The 21,643-nt window shown below is 38.0% G+C and overlaps 1 protein-coding gene across 1 annotated transcript; it reads left to right on the forward strand.

Moving 5' to 3' along the window:
- Nucleotides 1-8,754: 8,754 nt before the first annotated feature.
- On the forward strand, nucleotides 8,755-14,114 carry LOC140245535 (uncharacterized). Its single transcript, XM_072325103.1, has 6 exons — nucleotides 8,755-8,941; nucleotides 10,910-11,518; nucleotides 11,694-11,830; nucleotides 12,296-12,376; nucleotides 13,306-13,544; nucleotides 14,048-14,114. The coding sequence occupies exons 1-6, from the start codon at nucleotides 8,755-8,757 to the stop codon at nucleotides 14,112-14,114; spliced, it is 1,320 nt and encodes a 439-aa protein (XP_072181204.1).
- The last annotated feature ends 7,529 nt before the right edge of the window (nucleotides 14,115-21,643 follow it).

Raw genomic sequence — 21,643 nt, forward strand, 5'->3', positions numbered from 1 at the left:
CAAGCCTTATGCAGTGTTGTCTTGCTGGCGCCGTTGCCCGTTGCCGAAAGCTTGCCCTCTACAATTTTAAGGTTGGTTGAAGCTCAGTCATTTAATTATTCATCATCCCCAGCCGATGAAAGTTTTTAGTAACACAGTACATGTTTGTCACCGTTAGAGATTCAAAGAAAATAATACGCACAATCTTGTATTTTATACAACAAATAATATGCATGTATTATGGAACGTGATTAATTGTTCAAATAATTGCATTAATGGAAAAGAGGAACCCACGTAGAAGAAAAGCTTGTAGGAATGTGGGCCACTCAATACATCGAATGTGGATCTCTTAAAACATCGACTTACTAAAGACCACTCAATGGCCTCCCATTGGCAATGATTGGTTGCTGATTTCCACTAGGGGCTCCGTAACACCTATTACAGGATTGCAATGTTTAGGCACGTGCACGCAGACACTCTATTGCTCGAGAAACAAATCATTTTGTCGTTTATACTCTGCTATCGTGTTGCTTACTGGCTGTCCAGTCTCTTGTACAAATATGTAGATCTCAGGATACTCGCACGGGCAACTCATTGATTTGGTAGTTTTATCAATTTATCATTATGATACTTTTTTTTATTATTCTGTATTGAGTTTGTGTGTGTGTGTTTTTTTTTTTATTTACTGTACGTTTTATATAACTTTGTATGTATTTTGCATTGTTTTTATGCAGGGCCTCTTTGTTAATCAGTTTTGGTTTTTTTTTTTTTTTGTTACTTGACTAAAAAGGGCTACCCTGTTAAGATAAAACGGGATAAATGAATAGATAAATAAATGAATCAATGAATATTAAGATCAGTGATTTGAAATTCTAGGACATTGGTAGAATCAAACTCAGCATTTCAATGTCTAATTATCTAGTACCTAACGAGTCTTTTATCATCGCCTATAATGAATGAAAGATATTTCATATAATCTACATAATTGATATCCAGCTTGTTTCTAGCCCCCTAGATATAGAATTGTATTTAACTTATTGTGTGTCACAAACTGTGTTTTCCCGGTCAAACTCATACTTTTGTCATTCGAATTAATGAATATTTACTCAAATTCATACAGCGAAAGCACGCAAATTATTCGGGCATTTGAATTCAGAATCCGAGCTATTAATTTCATTTTCTTTTCAAGGATAGAGACGTATTGGTATTGGTATGCTGCCCAAAACTTCTTATCTGATGCGGAGAGGATCGTCTACTAGTGACGTGTTGACCTATAGTGAGACTCCATCTTCCTTCATGGCAGTTCTAGCTGTTTCCTTTCCGTCAAATCAAATTCATGTAATTATTATTTCAATGTCAAAAGGAGAGCATCGCATTTTCTACACTCTTGCATTAAAATTCACGCAGTAGTCACCATGAGCTTGTTTGGGGTGTTCAATTTCATTTTCAGGGGATCAATTTCCTATACTTCGTGCAATCAGTTAAAGATAAATATTTGAAAAAGCAAGGGGGAGAGTTTCTCATAAAATAACACTACACAGGTATTCACAACCTATACCCGCCGGACATAAACACACACAAAATTGTTGTTTTCATAGGCTTGCTTTAGCATAATTATGATTGTTTTTAAAGGTTCTGTATTTTACTGAGTTCATATACACTTGGGCTTCTATTTCAGGAAATTTTACATGATAAAGTCCAGTCAGCAGTGCATTTAAAGAACACAACGTCAATTCAAACATACTCCATGATGAGACCACATGCACATAGAAAGAACAACGCCCCAATATTAACCACACAATGCATCATTATTCAAAGACAAACTGACACACATGATTTCACATAGTTCCGCAAAAGGAAACCAATAATATATCAACAGACAACAAACAAAATGTCTAATGTTCGTCTCATCAGTTTCAATGTAGTCGAAATTCCCTCGGAGTTGTCAATCAACCTCCTCCACAATATGCTCGGTTGCATGTATACGGTGCACTATGTGCCAGTATGTAGCGTGCCATTTTTACCTGCGTGAAGTTACAATTTGAGAATAAATAGGTAGACATATCACCATGAAGCCCACTCTATGCAAATCAAAGTAAAAAGGCACACATACTCGGCCCCAAGCTAAGTAACTCCTTCTTTTGAATTGAATGCACTTTTTTATTTATTATCTACACATATGTACACGTACAGTTCGACCTCGATTATCCGGTCATGTCGGGACTGGCGCTCATCCGGATCGAAGCGAATTGGCCGGATATGGGAGACACAATGTTAATGTAGCTGCCGTCCAAGCTGCCGTCCCATAGTGCACTGGCAGCTAGGCAGGTGGCGTACCCCGCAACGGTGGTGTAATCTATACACTAGCCTGCGCAAAATTGTAGTCCCTTCTTCACAAAAATAAAGTATATCTTTATGTGAAAATCATACATGTTTTACCTCATTAGATATCGAGAAACCTATCATGCATATCTTATGAAATTAGTGAAATAGATCAATGAAAGTCACTTTTTTTTTCTCATTTTTTGGAAGAAAAAGAAATCCTTCACTGCGTGAACGCGTCCGGATAATAGAGATTTCCGTATGAAAGGAGGCCGGATAATCGAGGTCAAACTGTATGTCTTCTTAATTTCTCTTTATACCCAAAACAATTTCAAGTAAAATAAAACAGCTACTAATAAAACAATCAATACACCATTACAAACACACACACGCACACACACACGACACACACACACACACACACACACACACACACACACACACACACACACACACATAGAAACAGGAATCGCCTGCCAGAACCTGTATATATTATGGTAGTGAAGGGATACGTCTGTTCTGTCGACATTGGGAACTGCATATATAAGAACAGTGTCCCATGTCAACGTCAGTGAAATCTTGATCTTTCCTTGGAACAGACGCCACCTAACCGTACCTAATGGGAAAATAACCACCTAGCTGGTAGGGGACCTATAGAGATAGAATAGATTATATAGGAGAGGAGAGAGGCCTAGAATAAAGAGGTACAGAATACTTACATGCATAAGAATGAATGGGCATATCAAGTATGTTCTCTATGTGCTTAACCAAACATTATAATTTTATTGTCTCGTCTTGAAACATTTTGAAATCAAATCATTATTATTTCGCCTATACATTTTGATAAGTTGTATTCACTCGATTTTCTTTTTGAAATAAGAAACCAAAATCTCTTTAAATAATCGGATTCTTTTCCAGTTGAAGCGTAGATAGAGGCGTTATTTGCTGTTCCAAATGTACGTTTCTTTGTTTTACTGTGCAAGGTGATGATTAAGGTGCAGTGCAAACATGTCCTGAGTCGTTGTGAAAAAGACTGGGTGGAGAATTTCATGCTTTTGTTGTCTTTGCTTATATGATTAAGGGAATGCAGGTGTAAGCGTAGACGAAGTATAGATCACAGTGTAGTTAGTACTACGTCAAATGGAAGCATTATAGACACGATTACGTTTAATTCATTCATTTCCTTCCCTCCTTCTCGTATCTAGGCACTTTAAATCATGATTACATAACAATTTCATGCGCATCATGTGTACACACAATCGTAATTGATTAATTAGATGAAATTACATTGTATTTAGGAATAGTTTTGACATGAACACTTACTGCACTTGCTACAGGGAGCGGATGATTGGTTTCGCTCTACTGATAAAGTGGAATACGTTGGCGCAAAATTTGTCAATTTACAAAAGGTCTTCGATATGGTTAATCACGTTGAACCTTTTACCCAAGCTCAAACACATGGGCGTCACTGGTGCTGAACTACAATGGGTTTAAAGTATATCTCGGAGCGAAGAGTATAAGAAATTCCATCAATGATGCCCTCTCGGAAGAAAGACTTGTAAGAGGAGTGCCACAAGGTTCCTTGTTGGGACCATCGTTGTTCAGCATTTTCATAACAATATATATATTCTGGGTTGTGTTTTTTTTTTTTCTGACTGCAGTGTCCATTTTATACGCTGATAACACGGTCATGTACTACTGTCTTGTCGTAAAAATCCGGATGCTGTTAAAATTCTTTGAATAAGGAACTCACACTTAGAAGCATAAATCGTTGACAACACCTTAAAAGTCAATCATGATAAAGCTGTATATATGTTATTTGGTACGAATAACATGCTTTAGAGACAAAAGCATCTGAATGTTAAAGCTGAATAGTATAAATGTTAATTCTGAATGAAAAAAAAAATTCATGTGAAAAGTTTTCAATATCTTGGAGTAACTTTTGAAAATAGATTGCAAATAGAGTGCAGAATATATATTGGTCAAATGGCAGCCAGTTTTTTTTTTAATCTTGTTTATTGAAAATGCATAAACATTTCCATATATAGAGTAAAAGGGTGTACAAGTACTATACGTGCACATATTTCTGCTATAGTGTGATAGAATACACAGATGAACACCATGCCCCATGGAGACCCTCAAAGCCCCCCCCCCCAAATAATGATAATAATGTGTCCGTGAAGGCACGTGATGTAGTTTCTTTCTTTTTCTTTTTTCCCTTCCGTTGATGTCATGTCAGTTGACATTGGTTCGTTTTATTTTGTTTTCTATCGCTGTCTTGTGTATTTTCTTTGTGGGACCCTCCATTTCCATCTGCATCCTTAGTGAATTTGTATTAAATGATTTATGTATAATAACAAATATAAAAAAATATATAATTGTGTTTTTTTTTCATCTGTTACGCATTTTCATATGTAGTTTGTTAAATCACATTCTGCAATTATTACAAATCCTCTATATAGCCTATACATTGTATATAATTTCTTTATTTATTTGATGGAAGTGAAAATAAATTTGAATCCTTGAATCTTTGAATCTTTGAATGCGTGGAAGGTAAACTTGTGGTACCGGGTCTCTTGTTTATTTTGTTCCTTTTTTGAAGGGGGGGGGGGGCGGTGGAAGAAGCAAAGTGGGGTGCACGTCACGAGACCGACACCCACAAGTCATACAGCTCACGAGTGATACATCCCATGAGTTATACAGCTCAAGAGTCTTACAGCCCATGAGTTCGACACTAGATGAAAACAACCCACGAGTTCGACAGATACAACACGGGGCTTAATTGTGTCGGTCTCGTGGGCCTTGTTAGCTTAGTGTCGAACTCATGGGCTTTATCAATTGCCTAGTGTCGAACTCATGGGCTGTATGACTCGTGAGCTGTATGACTCATGAATCTGTTTTCATTGTCGAACTCGTGGACTGTATGACTCGTGGGTGTCGGTCTTGTGGGATGACCCCGGCAAGGTGTGGAGGTTGAATGGATGGCATAGTGTTGATTGAGATGAGGATTCAGCTTTTTACTCTTTTTATTTTGAGAGAGAGAAATAGGACTACTTAGAAACCACTTTATTAAATATCAAAGAGAATACAATTATTCTAAGAGGAATTTAAAGTTAATTTGATGAAATCGGTTTTGAAATGGCTGAGATATCAAAAAGCCAAGTAAAACAAAGCAGTCCTAATAAAAGGTGGTTCCATATTTTATTAGGATTGCTTTGTTTTTAGTAACTATCTCGGCCATTTCATAACAAATTTTCATCAAATGAACTTTGAATTCCTCTGAGAATTATGTGAATTATGCTCTTTCAGATTTCATGAAGGTTTCTCATTATCTAAGACAATAAAAAAAAACATCAAAACAAGTTGGAAACTAAAAACTGTACCACCCCTTTAATTTTTTACCTAATACAGTGTATCTATTCACAAGAGACCACAAGCCGATCGCCCACCTCCGCCGCCATACAGCTAAAGTCAAGGAAATTACATACTTGATTTCTTTCCAAATCTGCAGTCTATGATTTCGATTCATAAGAATTTTCCGTGGGCATTATTTCCGGTTTTTTGTTTTGTTTTTGTTTTGTTTTTTTTTCTTTTGCATCTTGATGTGGGCGGAGTTGTGGGGATGGGAATCCCAAGTAATTTGAGACGGGCGGTTGCAGCTCACTGTGCACAGGGAAACGATTCGGTGGTTGATACGAACTCACTGGTCTCGTGTTGGGTATCTTATGTAGAGGGATATCTGGATCATTCATATTAATCTCCAATTTAGACACGCAAAATGTGATGTTAAGAACGAAAGTAGACCTGTATCACGTTGAATATAGAGATTCAAATAAATCATCAGTCGCGCCTATAGACAAAAAAGGTGAAAATATAAGTCTAAAATGGTATAGTAATATTACAACTGATTGACAAACTGCCCTACATCAACGTATAAATAAACACCGATTAATCACTGTCAGCCGACCACCGACAGACTGTGCTATAACACTTATAACGTGCAACAGATACTGCCTATTTATTCAAATTACTCGGTAATAAATTCTTCTGTCCGGTTGATTTTATAATCTCAACTGAGTGAAAATTGGCCTACATCGACGTGAATTAGCTCCAAATTGATTAGCGTTCTAGTAGTAGCCATGGTATCAGAAGTCATAGGCGTACTAGAGCAGGATTCGGACCTACGACCTCCTGATCTCAGGACTGGCGTCTTATTCACTAGATCACAGAGCTATTATACCGCCCGACAGAGCGACGACTTTACATAATAAAAGGGGCGCCCCCTATTTTTTGTTTATTTTATTTGTTTTGAAACAAACAAAAAAAATAAGGGGGGGGGGAGGGCGCCCGGTTTGCCTTCGCCTGAATCCGCCAGTGTTGAAGTGCATTCGTATCTAAGGCACGCACCATTGTAATTACTTGAGTTTATTGCATATTCTCTCTTTCTAGTGCAAATCGTGTATAGAAGCGATAGGATGTTTATGTCAAATCTCGGTGGCGAATGTTCATGCATGGCGATCCCCAATGCCTTGTAACATGACATGGGATTAATCAAATTGTCATTGTCATTGCCATTGTCATTTTCACACCCTCATGTTTACAGACCCACCCACAACTATAATCACGAATGCAAACACCCTATAGATTATAAAGACCATAGAAGGATACTGTTCCCTGGAATTTATAGCTACAATGCAATATTCTATTGTAATGAAAGACATCTCTCTGCAGTTTACCAATATAGAGTATTCGCATGTTTGAGATTCAAGTTCATTTGTATCTGTTAGTACATAAGTGCATTGTATGTATTGTATTGTTATGTGATATTGTAGCCCGGCTAAAAACAAAATTCTTTAAATGAACAATGGATACTGAATCGATTAGTAACTTTAGATTTCTTGTCGAAGGCGTATGGATTAAATTCTATAGACTGCCATCAAATTGATCACTCTAATTACTTTTTCAATATTGTTTTTTTTTTCTTTGGTAAATCCAAGATCAAACTCTGATTAAAAAGACAGATTCAGAGCCTATTTACTGAGGTTTAAGATTTTTTGTTTGTTCTACTGTAAAGCTTATAAGGTGTAATGTTTAAAAAATGTGAAAATGTGATGCGTTTTAGAAGAAAATGCACGTCTTTATTATTTTAGCTGATATGGTTCCGAGATTGTGAGTGTGAAAATATGTATTGATATAGTACTACATACGTCACCTGAAAGGAAGCAAAGTTACACTGACCACGATGATTTCATATCTTGTCTGTTTTAGGTGTGGCATTCCAACCACAGTAGTTGTGTGCGATCATTTGTGAAACTGCATACATACCATTCTTGTAGATCAAGTACAATTTCCAGAGTTTATTAGGGGATAGTATGGACAAGAACCACAACTACTGCCGTAAGCTGGTCCGCTGCGGAAAGTAAGGAAACATGTTGAAAAGATTAGTCTGCAAATATTCTAAGCACCCCTTCCCATTGCAATGCTCACTCTGTTCATCTGAAATCAAGCAAAGTACGAGCAGCCTGCAATATGAAATTTGAGCGAATACCAGAACAATAACATTTTATCAGCGTTTCATAAGATGTTCAAGGCTAATCTAATCATTCCGCATGACCATATAAGGGTATCACATCTTAGAAGCCGAACAAGGAAACTGATTCACTGTAATTTTCATCGCTGTTATCATTACGTTCTTCACAAAAGGCAATAGTGCAATGCGGGAATCGAGGGTGTATTAGAGTAGCTCAGACGCTGTTCTCTGTGTAAAAACAGTAGACAAGATAGAGATCGGTGAGTTCTAAAAGTAATTTAGTCTTTGTCAAAGACCGTCCCGGAAATGATTGTAAAAAGCAGGGAGTCGTTACGCGAGACTAGGCAAGTCACCAGCGAGAGCCAATACCAGGAGAGGGAGGGTTTGTTCGTCTTCAGCAAAAAGAACAGCCAATCAGCAGAGCGCTCTCGATGAAGCTTTATGCATGAATATTTAGCTTCGAGGGCGGATGGGCGAACCGAGCAACTGATTGGTTGAAGTGACCACCTCAATTTTTCAGCAGGAGTGGTGTGCGGATTAGACTTTCTCCCGGTCACTCGAGGCCTATAGCGCGCTTGGGTTCTGCTCTCTAGCTCTCTGCTCAAGACTGTAAATGCTGTCAACAGTTTAAAAAAAGGCTAGGAGTACTTATGTACTGGGAATTCCCACTTTGATTTATACTTATATACAATAAAGTGACCTAATGCGTGAACTACAGTGCTTTGGATCTATAGTGCATTGCCATAAACTTAATCTGCTGGTGTATATCGTTAGTCCAAACGCTTAACCTGCTCTTTATTTTTGCTTTCTTCATCGATGGTAAGCATCATATTATTTGCGGTCATTCCAAAGTCGGACAAGTGCAAGAAATTCATCACAACCTTTCACATTTACAGGCGCAGGAGAAAACTGAACATCAAGTCATGTCCAGACGGCAACCCAAACAGACGCCCGGCGTCCGCGGCACTGTAATAGAATTGACGAGGAGTGCCGCGGTAATCGGCCTAGAGGGATACAACTATCACGGGGAGAGCGCCTGGATGAACTGTTCGGTCATGCGCAGAGGAATGGATGCCAAAGTTGAAGATCTGACCAACTTTATGCGTATAGGTATTGAATTCCGCTTTATTACCCGAACGACTTAATACAATGTAAGCAAGATATGCATCGTAGACGAGATGAAATGAAAAAGTTTGTGTATGAAGGAGAAGTAGAGAAAGAATAGACAAATTGCATGGATGTGTTAAGTTATCAAAAGGGTTCTGTAAATGAACATTGTGATACGTATGCTCGCTGGACGAAGGGGTGAATGTAAGAGGTTGTGATGGATACCATGAAGTGCAGTCTTACCTCATTCATTTGAAGTACGCTGCAAGATGTATCAGAATTGGCTTTTGCTATAACCGTTGTCATGATCATGATCATCATCATATTCATTACACTTTGAGAATTATTATCAATATCGAGCTTAGCATCATACTTGGAGGAGTTAGCTCATTATTCTAAATATCATGTTTATCAGCACTGCATAAAAAGATGAGCTTTAATAACCAAAGTGCAATGTGCTCAGAATGACAGGGGAGGGTAACAAGAAAGATTCCCGGAAAGTGAAACTGTTTCTTTGCGTTATGTTCTGAAGGTTTAGAAAGTTTTCTCAAGTAAAACTAAGCAAATACATACATTGATAGACCATTCAATATTGTGGACGGCACTCTGATGAAATATTATGATCTTACAGACAAGGAAAAAGGGAAATGCTGAAGAAGAAGAAGAAGAAGAAGAAGAAGAAATAGAAGTTGTAAAGTAGTAGTAAAGTAGTAGTAGTAGTAGTAGTAGTAGTAGTAGTAGTAGTAGAAGTAGCAGTATTAGTAGCAGTAAATTTAGTATAAGTAGTAGCGGTAGTAGTAGTTGTAGAGAAATCTATTTAATTTGAACAGGTTTCTAGATTTAAAGAAGTTATAGCAGTCAGAATCAGAATTACATTTTTAACATAAATTGAACTAGACATCACTAATGTTAAAAAAATGTTCAAAAAATAAGAAAAAAATGTTCGTTGAAAAGTATTTCATTGATTATGATTACACACGATGACAACCTTAAAGCATATCACAAGGTCCGTGTTGTTCCGATATTAACGTTAGATACTTTGAAGCCCACGGTTTGTGCAGGATTGTACCCTATTCACCGATGTCATTAAAGTGCAAGCTTTTGCAGCACATGCAGCTGAGTAGCATTGCCTATATTTTACAGACCAAAAGACCCCCTCCCCCAACCTCCAACCCCCTGCACGAGCGGTTATAGACAGTAAGAGTGTAAGGACGGAACCTTTGGAAATTAACGGGTATTGTGATTTTTCCCCGATTTTGTTCTTTTTTTTGCCGAGAAAAATCATTATGAATGTAGGCTAGTCATAATCATTCACTGCTGGTTAGGACATTCAAATGAAGAAGTGAATAAGTCACGGTTTCATGATAATGAGGAGGTAATTTCTTAGTTTTTGTCACACAATCATGAACAAAGAATCATTATAACAGTGAATTGTGGTAATGATGATGGTTTTAATTAATATTACTTTACCACAACGCCTCTGATTTCATACATATAACTTAATCAATACAAAGTTATACCATAAATTCACAACGCAACGTATTAACGCAACGCATTTTGATCGGCATGGTAAAGCAAGGCGTACACGCGCGCCAACGACTACCAACGATACCACAGGGTTTTCATGTAAACCACCCACCATCAGTTCTCTTTGAAGCACCCATAGCCGTAATGGTCAAGAATCTCTGAAAACTAATGGATGCAGAAGGAGACCCGGATCAACACCAAAACCTTATCAACAGTTTCTTGGCCCATTTCAAAGCTACAATGCACCCTGAACACTCATCCAAGTCTGTTCACAACTCTTTGCACGAAGTTGATAAAAAACAAATTAACAGATAGACAGACAAGCCAAACATAATCTCCCTGGCGGGGTCGTACTAATGTGACTGTTAGTAGCTTTTCATCCAACATAATAATGCTGATAATCAGATATGCTCATCTGAAAATTTTGCATTTTTGTTCTTTCAGGGGACAGGGTGATCATGGTAATCGAGAAGATGTCAGATGTGCCCGCGCGATATCAGAGAGGAACTAGTAAGTGGAACGTCTTTGACGCACGACGTGACATCACAACCCCACGTCCTGCTGCCTTCCCTTCACCAGCTAGCTACATGGTCATGGCGACTAATCAGCTTTACGTTTACCAGAGCCTTGGTAGAGTGCAGACGGCAGAACTCCTCGTCTCCATCCGCCAGATACTGTCCGTGTGGAACGTGGTCGATCTCGTGACATTCATCAATCTATGGCGCCTCAAATCAACTGGCTTCTCCGCAGACGAGAATTCTCTTCGAGGATTCGTCAATGATTGCCTAACTGGAGTTTACTGTGAGTTCTCTGGCGGGAAACTGCAGTTATATCAGGGCTTCGATGAAGAGGAAATTAGAATCGAAATGAAGTGGAGATTTGCTACCTGTAGGGAGCAGCAGCCACGAAAGCGCGGGATAATCGACAGCATTGTGGGCGCGCTTGTGGTAGAATCTCCAGCAGTCACGAACGCCATTTTGGATTCTTTGCTGAAGAAAGCTGCATCCAATCAGAAGGTTGTTGTTGGAGTGGATTGCGAGGGAGTTCATCTCGGTAAGTTTTCAGCCTGTATTCAAATTAAGAAATGAAAACGATAAATCAATGATAACCCTTGAAATATTTGTTCAACGAGAATTTTCATGGAATTCCCTTTGTTTTCAACAACTCTGCAAAGAAATTGTTAGGTTTGATTGTCAGATATTGCGGTACCTTCTCAATTTTTCCCCAGGTCGTTACGGTTCCCTCACACTTCTCCAGCTGGCAACCATGGATGGTCACGTGTACATCTTTGACATCCAAAAAAATCCCGATCTTCTCAGATCAGGACAACTGAGACAGCTGCTAGAAGATCCCAAGATCATCAAGGTACATTGTAGCGCTTTACATTGTGAATTCATACGAATTTCTGTTACGAAGCAAGAGACAATGGATGCCACCTTGTCGTAAGTGAGCACAATACACTGGTGTCCTAGCAACCAGTTTGAAATGCGACACAATCCCACTCACTCTCCAGAGTCCTAATCTTCAGTAGTTCCCTCCGATCTTGATAGTACATTATTGTAGTATGTGCTAATAGTATTAGAATCACTGATCAATGGATAATGGACTAACAGTCACGATGTGATTTTGGCGTTCAATCTCAGTAAGATATGATTGTTGGTTGTTCTTTGTTTTTTTTTGTACTTTGAATGAAATTTGTAATTTTCTGTTTTGGAATGACTGAATTAGTATATCATTATACCGTGGTAATTATAACTGTAGTGTCAGGAGTGGATCAATATAACTTAAATGACTTATTTACTACCCCTTTGCCCTTAATTCACATCCAAGGTTATTCACGACTGTCGCAACGACACGGCTGCTCTCAAAGCTAAATTCAACATCCAGCTTGCCGGAGTTTTCGACACATCGGTAAGATAATACAGTAAGCGTTGTTGTTGTTGTTGTGTTTCAGGCGCGACATTCACATATGAATATTAATTTGCGCCTTCATCTGCCAAAGCAATATTAGCCTTTTGTCAAGGCCCTCTTGCTAACATCCGGCTTGGCAGAGTTTTCGACACATCGGTATAATAATACAGTACGGACCGAATTCACGAAGGTGGTACAATAGTAACCATGGTTTAAACCATTGATGATTAATGGAGCGCCAAGTGTCGCACGGCCTATTTCGTAACGAAATAGGCCATGTGGCACTTGGCGCTCCATACATTTCGTAACGAAATAGGTAATGCGACACTTGGCGTTCCATACAAATTGTCATGGTTTAAGCCATGGTTTCAATAACTTACCACCTGCGTGAATTCGGGCCTAAGCGTTTTGCCAAAGAAATATTAGCCTTTGTCAAGGCTCTCTTGCTGTATGGTGCAGAGAGCCCAGCGCTGTCGCGCTCGGCTGGGCTCGCTTCGCTCGCCCGTTATAGCCATTATAATTTTATATTATGCATAGCCTATTTCGTGACGAAATGAACATTTCGTCGACGAAATCGACGAAGTGACTGATTTCGTAATAAAATAGGCCATGCGACACTTGACGCCCATACAAAACTACGGTCTTTGTCCATCGTTTAAACCATTGTTTCAACTGTACCACCTTCGTGAAGTCGGGCCTTGAGGTCTGTAAATATAATATGTTTTCCCAAGCGGTCGCCATGGGAGATGCAATGGCAACTTGTTATCGTTAGCATTTTATCACGACCTCTTCATTTTGTCCAACTATTTGAATATCAAAACAACCACGCAGTTCTTTCTTGCAGTAAAATTTGTGATATTTAGAATTGAAAAGGCAGGATAGCATCTTGGCTGACACAACCGTCATTTTATTTCTCTTGACCCGAACAGGTTGCCTACTCGACGATCATGGAGCAGTGTAATAAGATTGGGAAACCCTATCGTATTGGACAAAAGGCGTTGTGTAGTGCCCTCGGGGAGGACACAACCTTCAAAGATGATGCCATCTTTGAGAGGATGACGAGCGACAAACAGCTTTGGGCACGGCGCCCTCTGACGGTTGACATGAAAAATTATGCGGCCGCTGATCCAGTCAGTCTTGTACCTCACGTGTATCAGGCCCTGGATGGGTAAGTACTGAAGATAGTCTTAGCGTTGTTGGAATTCCCAAGCGATGGCAGAGGAGGGAGATGAAATTTTGAACATCTGGAAACAGTAATCATTAGTGACCGAATATGGGCTATGTCATTATTGAATTCCTTCCTAACACACACTTTGATAACAATAAGTAATGTAAAAGTTAATGGGAGAGTACGTATGCATCTTACACTGCACTCTCTCAGGCATTACCTGGCGAATTAATGCTAGAGTGGGAGAAAGAGAGAGAGAGAGAGAGAACAAACAAAAACACAAAAACGGTCAGACTACTAATGTCAAATGTCGCACGATGAGGTAAACATCTCATGCGCCTCGATATTGTTAATTTCAGTATGTGAAATTAAGTAATAATGATAATCTATATGGTCTTATATCAAATATTTCCGACAAGAAACTATGAAAAGGACAAGATAAAGTATGTTTGAATGCAAGGTTATATCATATTCCTGTTGCGTGATATCGGTTTTACTTGCAGAATGATCAGTCCGTTTTGGCGGGATTACTTCGACGCCAAGTGCAAGGACGCCCTCAAGGAGCTGTAACTTGTCGACAGATTTGCTTTCGATCGGGCACAGTACCTTCTCTGCGGATTCGAAGTCTGACGCAAGATCAGTGATGGCATAATATGACTGATCTACTTTGCTGCCCAACTGCATAATTATATGACTTATACTAGCTTACACCATCACTGTTTTTAATTGCATCACATCCGATCTAACAAAGAAGTGTGTATCTGTAAGGATGGATGGATGATAGATTGATGATTAAACATAAATAGTTACCTGTGCTTTCCAAACGCAGAACTGGATAGACTTATGTATTACCTGTCATGTAATACTTGTGCAGTTGTATCAGTTTACTTGCAGAAATATCTATAGTTTTTTGTTTTTTTAGCAACTACCTCGACGCCACGTTTATCCCTGTTAACAATCCTTTTTGACTGTTACTCTAGACGAATGACAACGTACGTATATCAATATACAGTATGAGATAAAGGACAATGCAAATTAGTCATAATATGGTTATACACATCATGCAGCCATGAGGTGAAACAATTGAGATTAATTCAATGATGTTAAATTCCATTTTTCGAGATTTATGGTCGCAGTGACGAATTATTCAGGTAGTGTCTCACTTTGAAATTCCGTGATTCAACTTTTACTGTTTTTACGAGACAATTTGTAACCAATATTACCATTAAACACAAATCACACAATTGCATGTACGCTTTTGTTTCTTTGGCACATTCGTAACGGTATCCAGTAGTTTGTTTGCTGTTTACCGCAATACTATCCATCAAGCATCGAAACATAAAAGTGTAGTTAACGGATAGATCATTCCTCCAATAATAGTGTACACACGTATAGTCATATTCGATGCGCACATATAGGGCAATATTATTTCGTGACAAGATATCAAATGACAACTCCCGCCTTTGTATTCAAAGAGGTACATGTATTTGCAAAAGACCTCGATTAGCCATGGGACGGGGCGGTGATAGAAAGTCTCACACTCTGAGTGCTTTCAGCGTCTAAAGATAGATGACATCATTTTAATTCATATACAGCCTGTTTCTGACTTCAACTTTACAGGAGCTTTAAAGATATCGTATTTATATTGTGCTTGAAAGGACCTTCACTCTTCTTAACTCAATCTTCGATATTTTATGAAAAATGCTCCGCGTATAAATTGTACTTTATAGTTATGATTCAATCGAAGTAATTAATTCAAACGTGTACTCCCGAGTAGCGGAACATGAGTTGGGCTGGGAGAAGGCCTTCAGACACACCTGCTTCCTTAAATTCTTCATTCTTCCAGCCAGCTGTAACATGTATGTATAGGATCAAAAGATAATTATAGGGGTTTTACACCTCATGTACATTTTACTATGATTTACTTTTGTGTTTTCATAAAGTGCTTATATAGGCCCTAATGTACCTGTATTCTAGTAATTGTAGCGGTGACACAGTGAAAGATAAATATGATTGCTGCAATTAAAATTATCATCTTCGTGCGGATTGTCATCAGTATAATGATAACGTTGGTTTACAAGTCTAGTAGAAGGAAAGCAATACCACTACGCATAATTGATGATAGAATATTGACGATAACAATAGTGACAATAATTACAAGAAGAATCAATAGTCTTTATTAAAACTTGTACATTGCAAAACGCATGATCACTGTATAATCCAGATGAAATTTCAGCCAATAATGCAAATGGTATTTAAAATAATTGATTCGACTTTTAAACAAAGAAATTAGGGCTTTCAACCCCTAGACATGTTTGGATTCAGCAAATTTAGCAATATTCTTTAGAAGAACACATCAATGGATTGAATGAAGTTGATGTTTTGGATGTCTCATGTCTTGTAACATTGGTGCTATTACGAAGTTAAATGTCATTTTCTCACTCCCACCCTCTTAATGTTATACTCAGCCTTAATCTTACCTTATCTTGATTATGGTATCACAGTTTTGGGGAACACTTATTCAACTTATTTCGATAGACTGTCATGTCTCCAGAAAAAAAAAAAATCGTATAATTTGCAGCGTATCTTGGAGATCCCACACCGATGTTTTATACGAACTCAGCAAATAATTCATTACATCCCATTTTCAAATGCATGTTTGCGAGAAACCACTCTTTCCATAAGTACAAACTCGTCACTCTTAAGTAACTAGGACTACTTTCACATAAGGTACATTTATATTTGCTGGACCAAAATTTTGGAATGCAAGTTTGTGGTCTCTTTGATAGTTTGAAAGCAGCCCAAGTTTAAATTCCTTAAAAATTAATTTGAAGAAAAAAAATTACAAAACTTCATCCGAGTCTCATCATCAAACTGCAAAAGAACCGGAACTAACTGTATTTTCTTTCAAAACCGAGCAATTGCTCAGTGACCCCGACCATGCATTAGAGGAGACCTCCGTATGATTTTCAGACTTACATTTTAACAACTGTAAATCAGTTATACTGAGTACATGGTTCAGAATTTATTGTGATTGGGATGAGGAATAAGAATGTTTTCAAAATTTATAACAAATTGCAATGAACAAGGAGGGTGACATGGCAACCTCACCATAAGAATGCACGAGTTGGGGCTCAAGGAAGCAGAACAAAAGAAAGCATGCATAGATTTTACACAGTTGAACTTGCTAAGGAAGCGCTATTGTAATGGAATTACACTGCTACATTTCTTAAATATAAGGCTCCTATGTCATCAACACTGTTCAGTGTAATTTGTTTAAGATTTTTGGAGCATTGATTTCTCTGCTTAAGGATCACAATAAATTCCACAATTCTGTACACAGAGTTGTTGATTACGTACAATGTACTACATGACGTGAAATTATGAAAATCGTCTGAAATGCCCGTTTAATTCTTGTCTTCTTATAGTCCTATGCCTTCGAACCACGTAGGCCTTATTATACTTTCTCTCATTCTCTCTGTTTCTCCTCCTCTAAGTATAGTACAGCTGTGGTAGATTTGTCTAGGATGTTTTTTTGATTACGGTTAGTTAGGTTTCCATGCCTTAGTTTGTTTCGTAATTCCGCTCCTTATGCATAACAGTATATCAATCATTTTGTAGTTGCATTACATGAGGGGGAATTGCACCCTACAAGCATCGCTTTTTAGCATTCCACCCCATTTTCAGCATTTCCGTATACTTTGAATATTTTGCAAACTCAATCGTTTATTGTACATTGTAATGTAATTTGCGCATTCAACTTCTGTAAGCAAATATATATGTTTCTGTTGAAAAAATAATAATTGAAATGAATGAATGAGAGTTTGGAGAAAAAAATGATAATCCGTTCAAATGTAATGAATATGCAAATATTCCAATTTACTTAAATCATTGTGCTGCAATGGCTGGACAGGGAAGGCTACAACAGTATAGTGATCTCTAAATTGTGCAGTGTATACAAAGAGAATTCCATAAGAATTCTTTCTTTTTTAAATTGAAATCACACATTCCCTTGACTTATAACTGACATATTATACAGGGTTAACATCATTACTTTGTCTTCTTGGAATTGCAAGTCAAGAATTCTTTCATTATGCCATAAAATTGGAAATGTGCAGAATTTTCTTCACAATTCTTTTAAGAACAGAAAGAGAGAACTTAAGGATAAGAAAATTCCAGCCATATTATTATAAGGAAGAAAACAAAACAACTGAGATGAGTATTTTCCTATGCAGCATGGCCTCGAAAATACTTGGATGTCTTAGATTAATGTAACAAAGTGATGTCGATATTCATAAAGCTTTTGATCTCTACAAAATGACACAACTATACTTTATAATGCCAGACTAAGGCGTGTCAACGAAAATACTATAATTACTTCAATTATGTTTGCTTTCGATGTCGTACCGCAGCATTGTTCTCATGAAAAACAAGACACAAGACATTAAATGGAAAATACATACTCAATATGCCTGACATTTGTGGTTTAAAACACATTGAATTCTATGATCTATGCTATCAATTAACGTTGGTGTCTGTGTGTGTGTGTGTTATCATTAACATTTATATTATCGTCAGGACCCAAAACTATGCATTGTGTATGTGTAGTGTTGTAAGTCATAATAATTATATTCAGTTGCATTTTTTTTTCCAGTACTTGGGAGAGTATGTTGGTCATGGCATAAATGAACGTATTTGAAATGTAGTTTGTCGTACGTTGTATCCCAGACTGCGCAGACAGATTATTATTTTCTACAATAGGTGCAGCTGGTTTTCCCCGGAGAATTCACTGTACAAAAATTGAATAAGTGCGATGCCTAGACGAGTATAGATACAATGATAATACACATGTACCAATAAAATGCAAAGAGAAATGATTTATAACTGATGTTGCATGATGACAGCAATTGGTATTGAACAAAATCTGGGTACCCCACAAGTAGATTTATTGTACTGTCTCTCTCTCTCTCTGTCACACATACAATAGTATGCTCATTAAGGCCTTCTCAGTTCGAGGTATAACACGATAACATCATATAATACAAAATGGATTTTTCTTTCTTTCTTTTTTATCTAAGGCAGTCCCAACACTGTTGCATTCGGATGTAGCTTACAAAGTGTATTATTCTAATCGCAATTATTTGTCATTTTCTCCTTATCATTACTAATATTCTAAACAATCAAACCACGCATCATTCTTTTGTAGTACACACAGCAAACGTGTTCCAAACTTTTTGTTTATCCATGATATAGTTTTATGATACCATGAAATCATTTTTGTAAACAAATTGCGCAACTTTTGCATAATGCCTCTTGTTAAATTTCATCATTGCCACGATTGCTACCTGTAAAATGATTTTATCACAAACCTATGATTTCTGCAATATACATTTCTTTTAAATATGGGAAATACACTTAAGGTTTGTTTGTATGCCAGTGAGAAACTTATTAGGTGATGACATTATTCCTTAAATAAAGTTAATTATGTGATTATGTTTTTAAAAAACCACCAAAAACGTTTTGTTTTTACGAGAATTGTGCTGCCATTTAATTCAGTTGATTGCATGTGTAGCCTGTTCTTGATTTCATTGTCACAGTGACCGGGTATTATGATGCCTAATCGAGTGTGACACATGCAGTGATTAAATACGGACACAAACAGACTTGTTTTGTACTGAAAAGCACTATGGTTGAATTTGATGACTGTAATACACACTGTACAAAATGTACGCAGCATACCAACTAGTGTGTTATACATTTGCAGACCCATAACACATTCAGTGATTCTACCAAAATAGGCATCACCAATTCACAATAATAGCACTATTTTTTCCTCTTTTATCTTTAGGGAAAGCAGTCACATCGCTCATGTGTTTGGGAAATTTGGTTGTATATCATTACAAAAGCAATCGTTTGCACTTTGTTTCTTATTCTAAAACCATGAATCTCAGTACATTTCATTCCCACTAAACACAGAAAGAAAGGTCTCAAAATTCTTCTTATCAATCATACCGTAAGATTATTTCTTTTCTGTAAGAGATCAGGTAACTGTAACAACCTCCCCTTGTTGGTGCTATCATTGCTGAACTATAACTACACTGTAGTATGATTTCATCCGAAACATTATTTTTCCTGTTCCACTCTGCATTTGATACTGCATTTAATCATGCCACCTGAGACTTGCAAGAGGCCGATGACACCTTACTGCACCTCGATAATATAATTTACACGTTTGCTTGTTATTCAGCTATACGCGAAGCTGGTCTTCCATGGGGTCCAGTTGTATGTTATTGTGAATGATACCGATATCATGAATATGTTGTTAATGTACCAAATTTGACAGTCCAGAACTCTTCCACAGTTGGCTGATGAGATAAAGATGATCAAAGTTGTGCTTCTTTGATTTTACTCTAGTCATAACTGTCAAAACAAAACAAACTAGGGTTTATCAATGCAGTCTGTCTTTGTAACTTTATAATCCTTCGATCACCTACAAAACAACCTACAAATTTACAAAGTTGATGATAACATTTAGATTCTGTTTTTGTTTTTGTTTTTACTCGTAAGATTGAAAGCTTAATTCTCATCGAAGAATCTTAATTCTTTAAAAGCCAGTTTAAGAGTAGGTAGAGGTATTTGCTGTCCCCCCCCCCCAAATGTTTAACTTTGTTTTACTGAGAATAAGGGGTTACAGTTCTATAAGGGTCGTTAATCCAAAAATGAAATAAGGGTCGTTATTTCGAAAATGAAAATAGAAAAATAACGAACTTTATTTCATTTTTCAGTGGTCGTTGGCTCAACGTTGGGCCACTGTCGTACGCTTGTCACTGATGCACGGTGGATACAAGTGGTTGGCTGTCTTACGTTGGGTCAACGTTGACAAAAGTCGAAACTAAGACCCCGTTTACAATGCGAGGCTCGGCCGCGGCTCGGCCGCGGCCGTGCCCAGCCCCGCTTCAGTGTAAACGCGCAAAAGGCCAAATGCGAGGCCAAAATTGGCCTCGCATTTGGCCTCGCTCTGGAGGTGGTCTCGGCCGCGGCTCGGTCGCGGCCGACCCCGGCCTTTTCTTGGTGTAAACGCAAACTGGGCCAAATGCGCGGCCAATTGCGCGGCCAATTTTAGTCTGGCTTCCAAACCCTCTGCCTGTATCTTTCGCTATTCAGGATATTAACCCCCTCAACGTCGAAAACTAGTATAGTTTAAGGTGGTTTTGTCCTGCAAAGGATTCTTTCCTTCGGCAAAGGCCTTTGCCCGAACGGCGACTTCGTCGCCACGGAATTCATTTGGCAAAGGGTCTGGAAACCAGACAATACCAAATTGCATTTGTTTACAAGCAGAGCGCCACTACGACAAAATATTGAAAGGTTTGAATCAAAAGCGCGACCGAGCCCGGCAGTGTAAACGGACAAAATTGCGGGGCCCAGCCTCGCAATTGAGGCTGGGCTCGGCCGCGGCTCGGCCCAGCCCCGCACTGTAAACGGGGTCTTACTGTCGATATTGGTTGGCTATCCTACTTTAGGCTAACGTAATCGGCGATGGTGGGTATATATAGGGTCATAGTCGGTGACCGGATTTTACAATATTGTGGAATATAGTAATTCATTTGTGTATAAGGTATGGTTAATTTTAGACCAATCTCGTTATGCTTGATATTTGAATAATTGTGAAAAATGTTTGTGTGATATGACATAATAAGAATCGAGTTAGTGTTGGTCCAACGAGGTGACGTTTGCACGGACTAGAATAAGATTAATAATGTAGAGAGTTGGGGTGGCATTATGATAGTGGTATGACGTTGGTCTAAAGTTGGGATAACGTGATAACAAGGTGGGGGAATGTTTGGTAGAACGTTGGTGTAACGTTATGTAGCGATCATGAATATTAGTATGAATTGAAAGAATTCTAAATCGAAAGTATTTATGCTGGGATTAAACTTTGAACTGTGTTAGAAAAATTCTAACATTATTGTTAAATTCTTCACAATTTAAACTTGTGTTATGAACAGCTATTTTCATATTTCAATCGGCCTAACAGTGTAATCTAGTTGTTAACAATTTCTTTCATGTAAAGCATTACAAATACGTGTCTCTTGATAATG

The sequence above is a fragment of the Diadema setosum genome, chromosome 2 (genome assembly GCF_964275005.1).
Source record: "Diadema setosum chromosome 2, eeDiaSeto1, whole genome shotgun sequence".
Taxonomy (NCBI): Eukaryota; Metazoa; Echinodermata; class Echinoidea; order Diadematoida; family Diadematidae; genus Diadema; species Diadema setosum.

Coding starts and splice junctions, on each gene's coding strand:
- LOC140245535 (XM_072325103.1), top strand. CDS start 8,755: ATGTCCAGACGGCAACCCAAACAGACGCCCGGCGTCCGCGGCACTGTA. Junction 8,942..10,909: donor GACCAACTTTATGCGTATAG/GTATTGAATTCC, acceptor TTGTTCTTTCAG/GGGACAGGGTGATCATGGTA. Junction 12,377..13,305: donor CCGGAGTTTTCGACACATCG/GTAAGATAATAC, acceptor TGACCCGAACAG/GTTGCCTACTCGACGATCAT.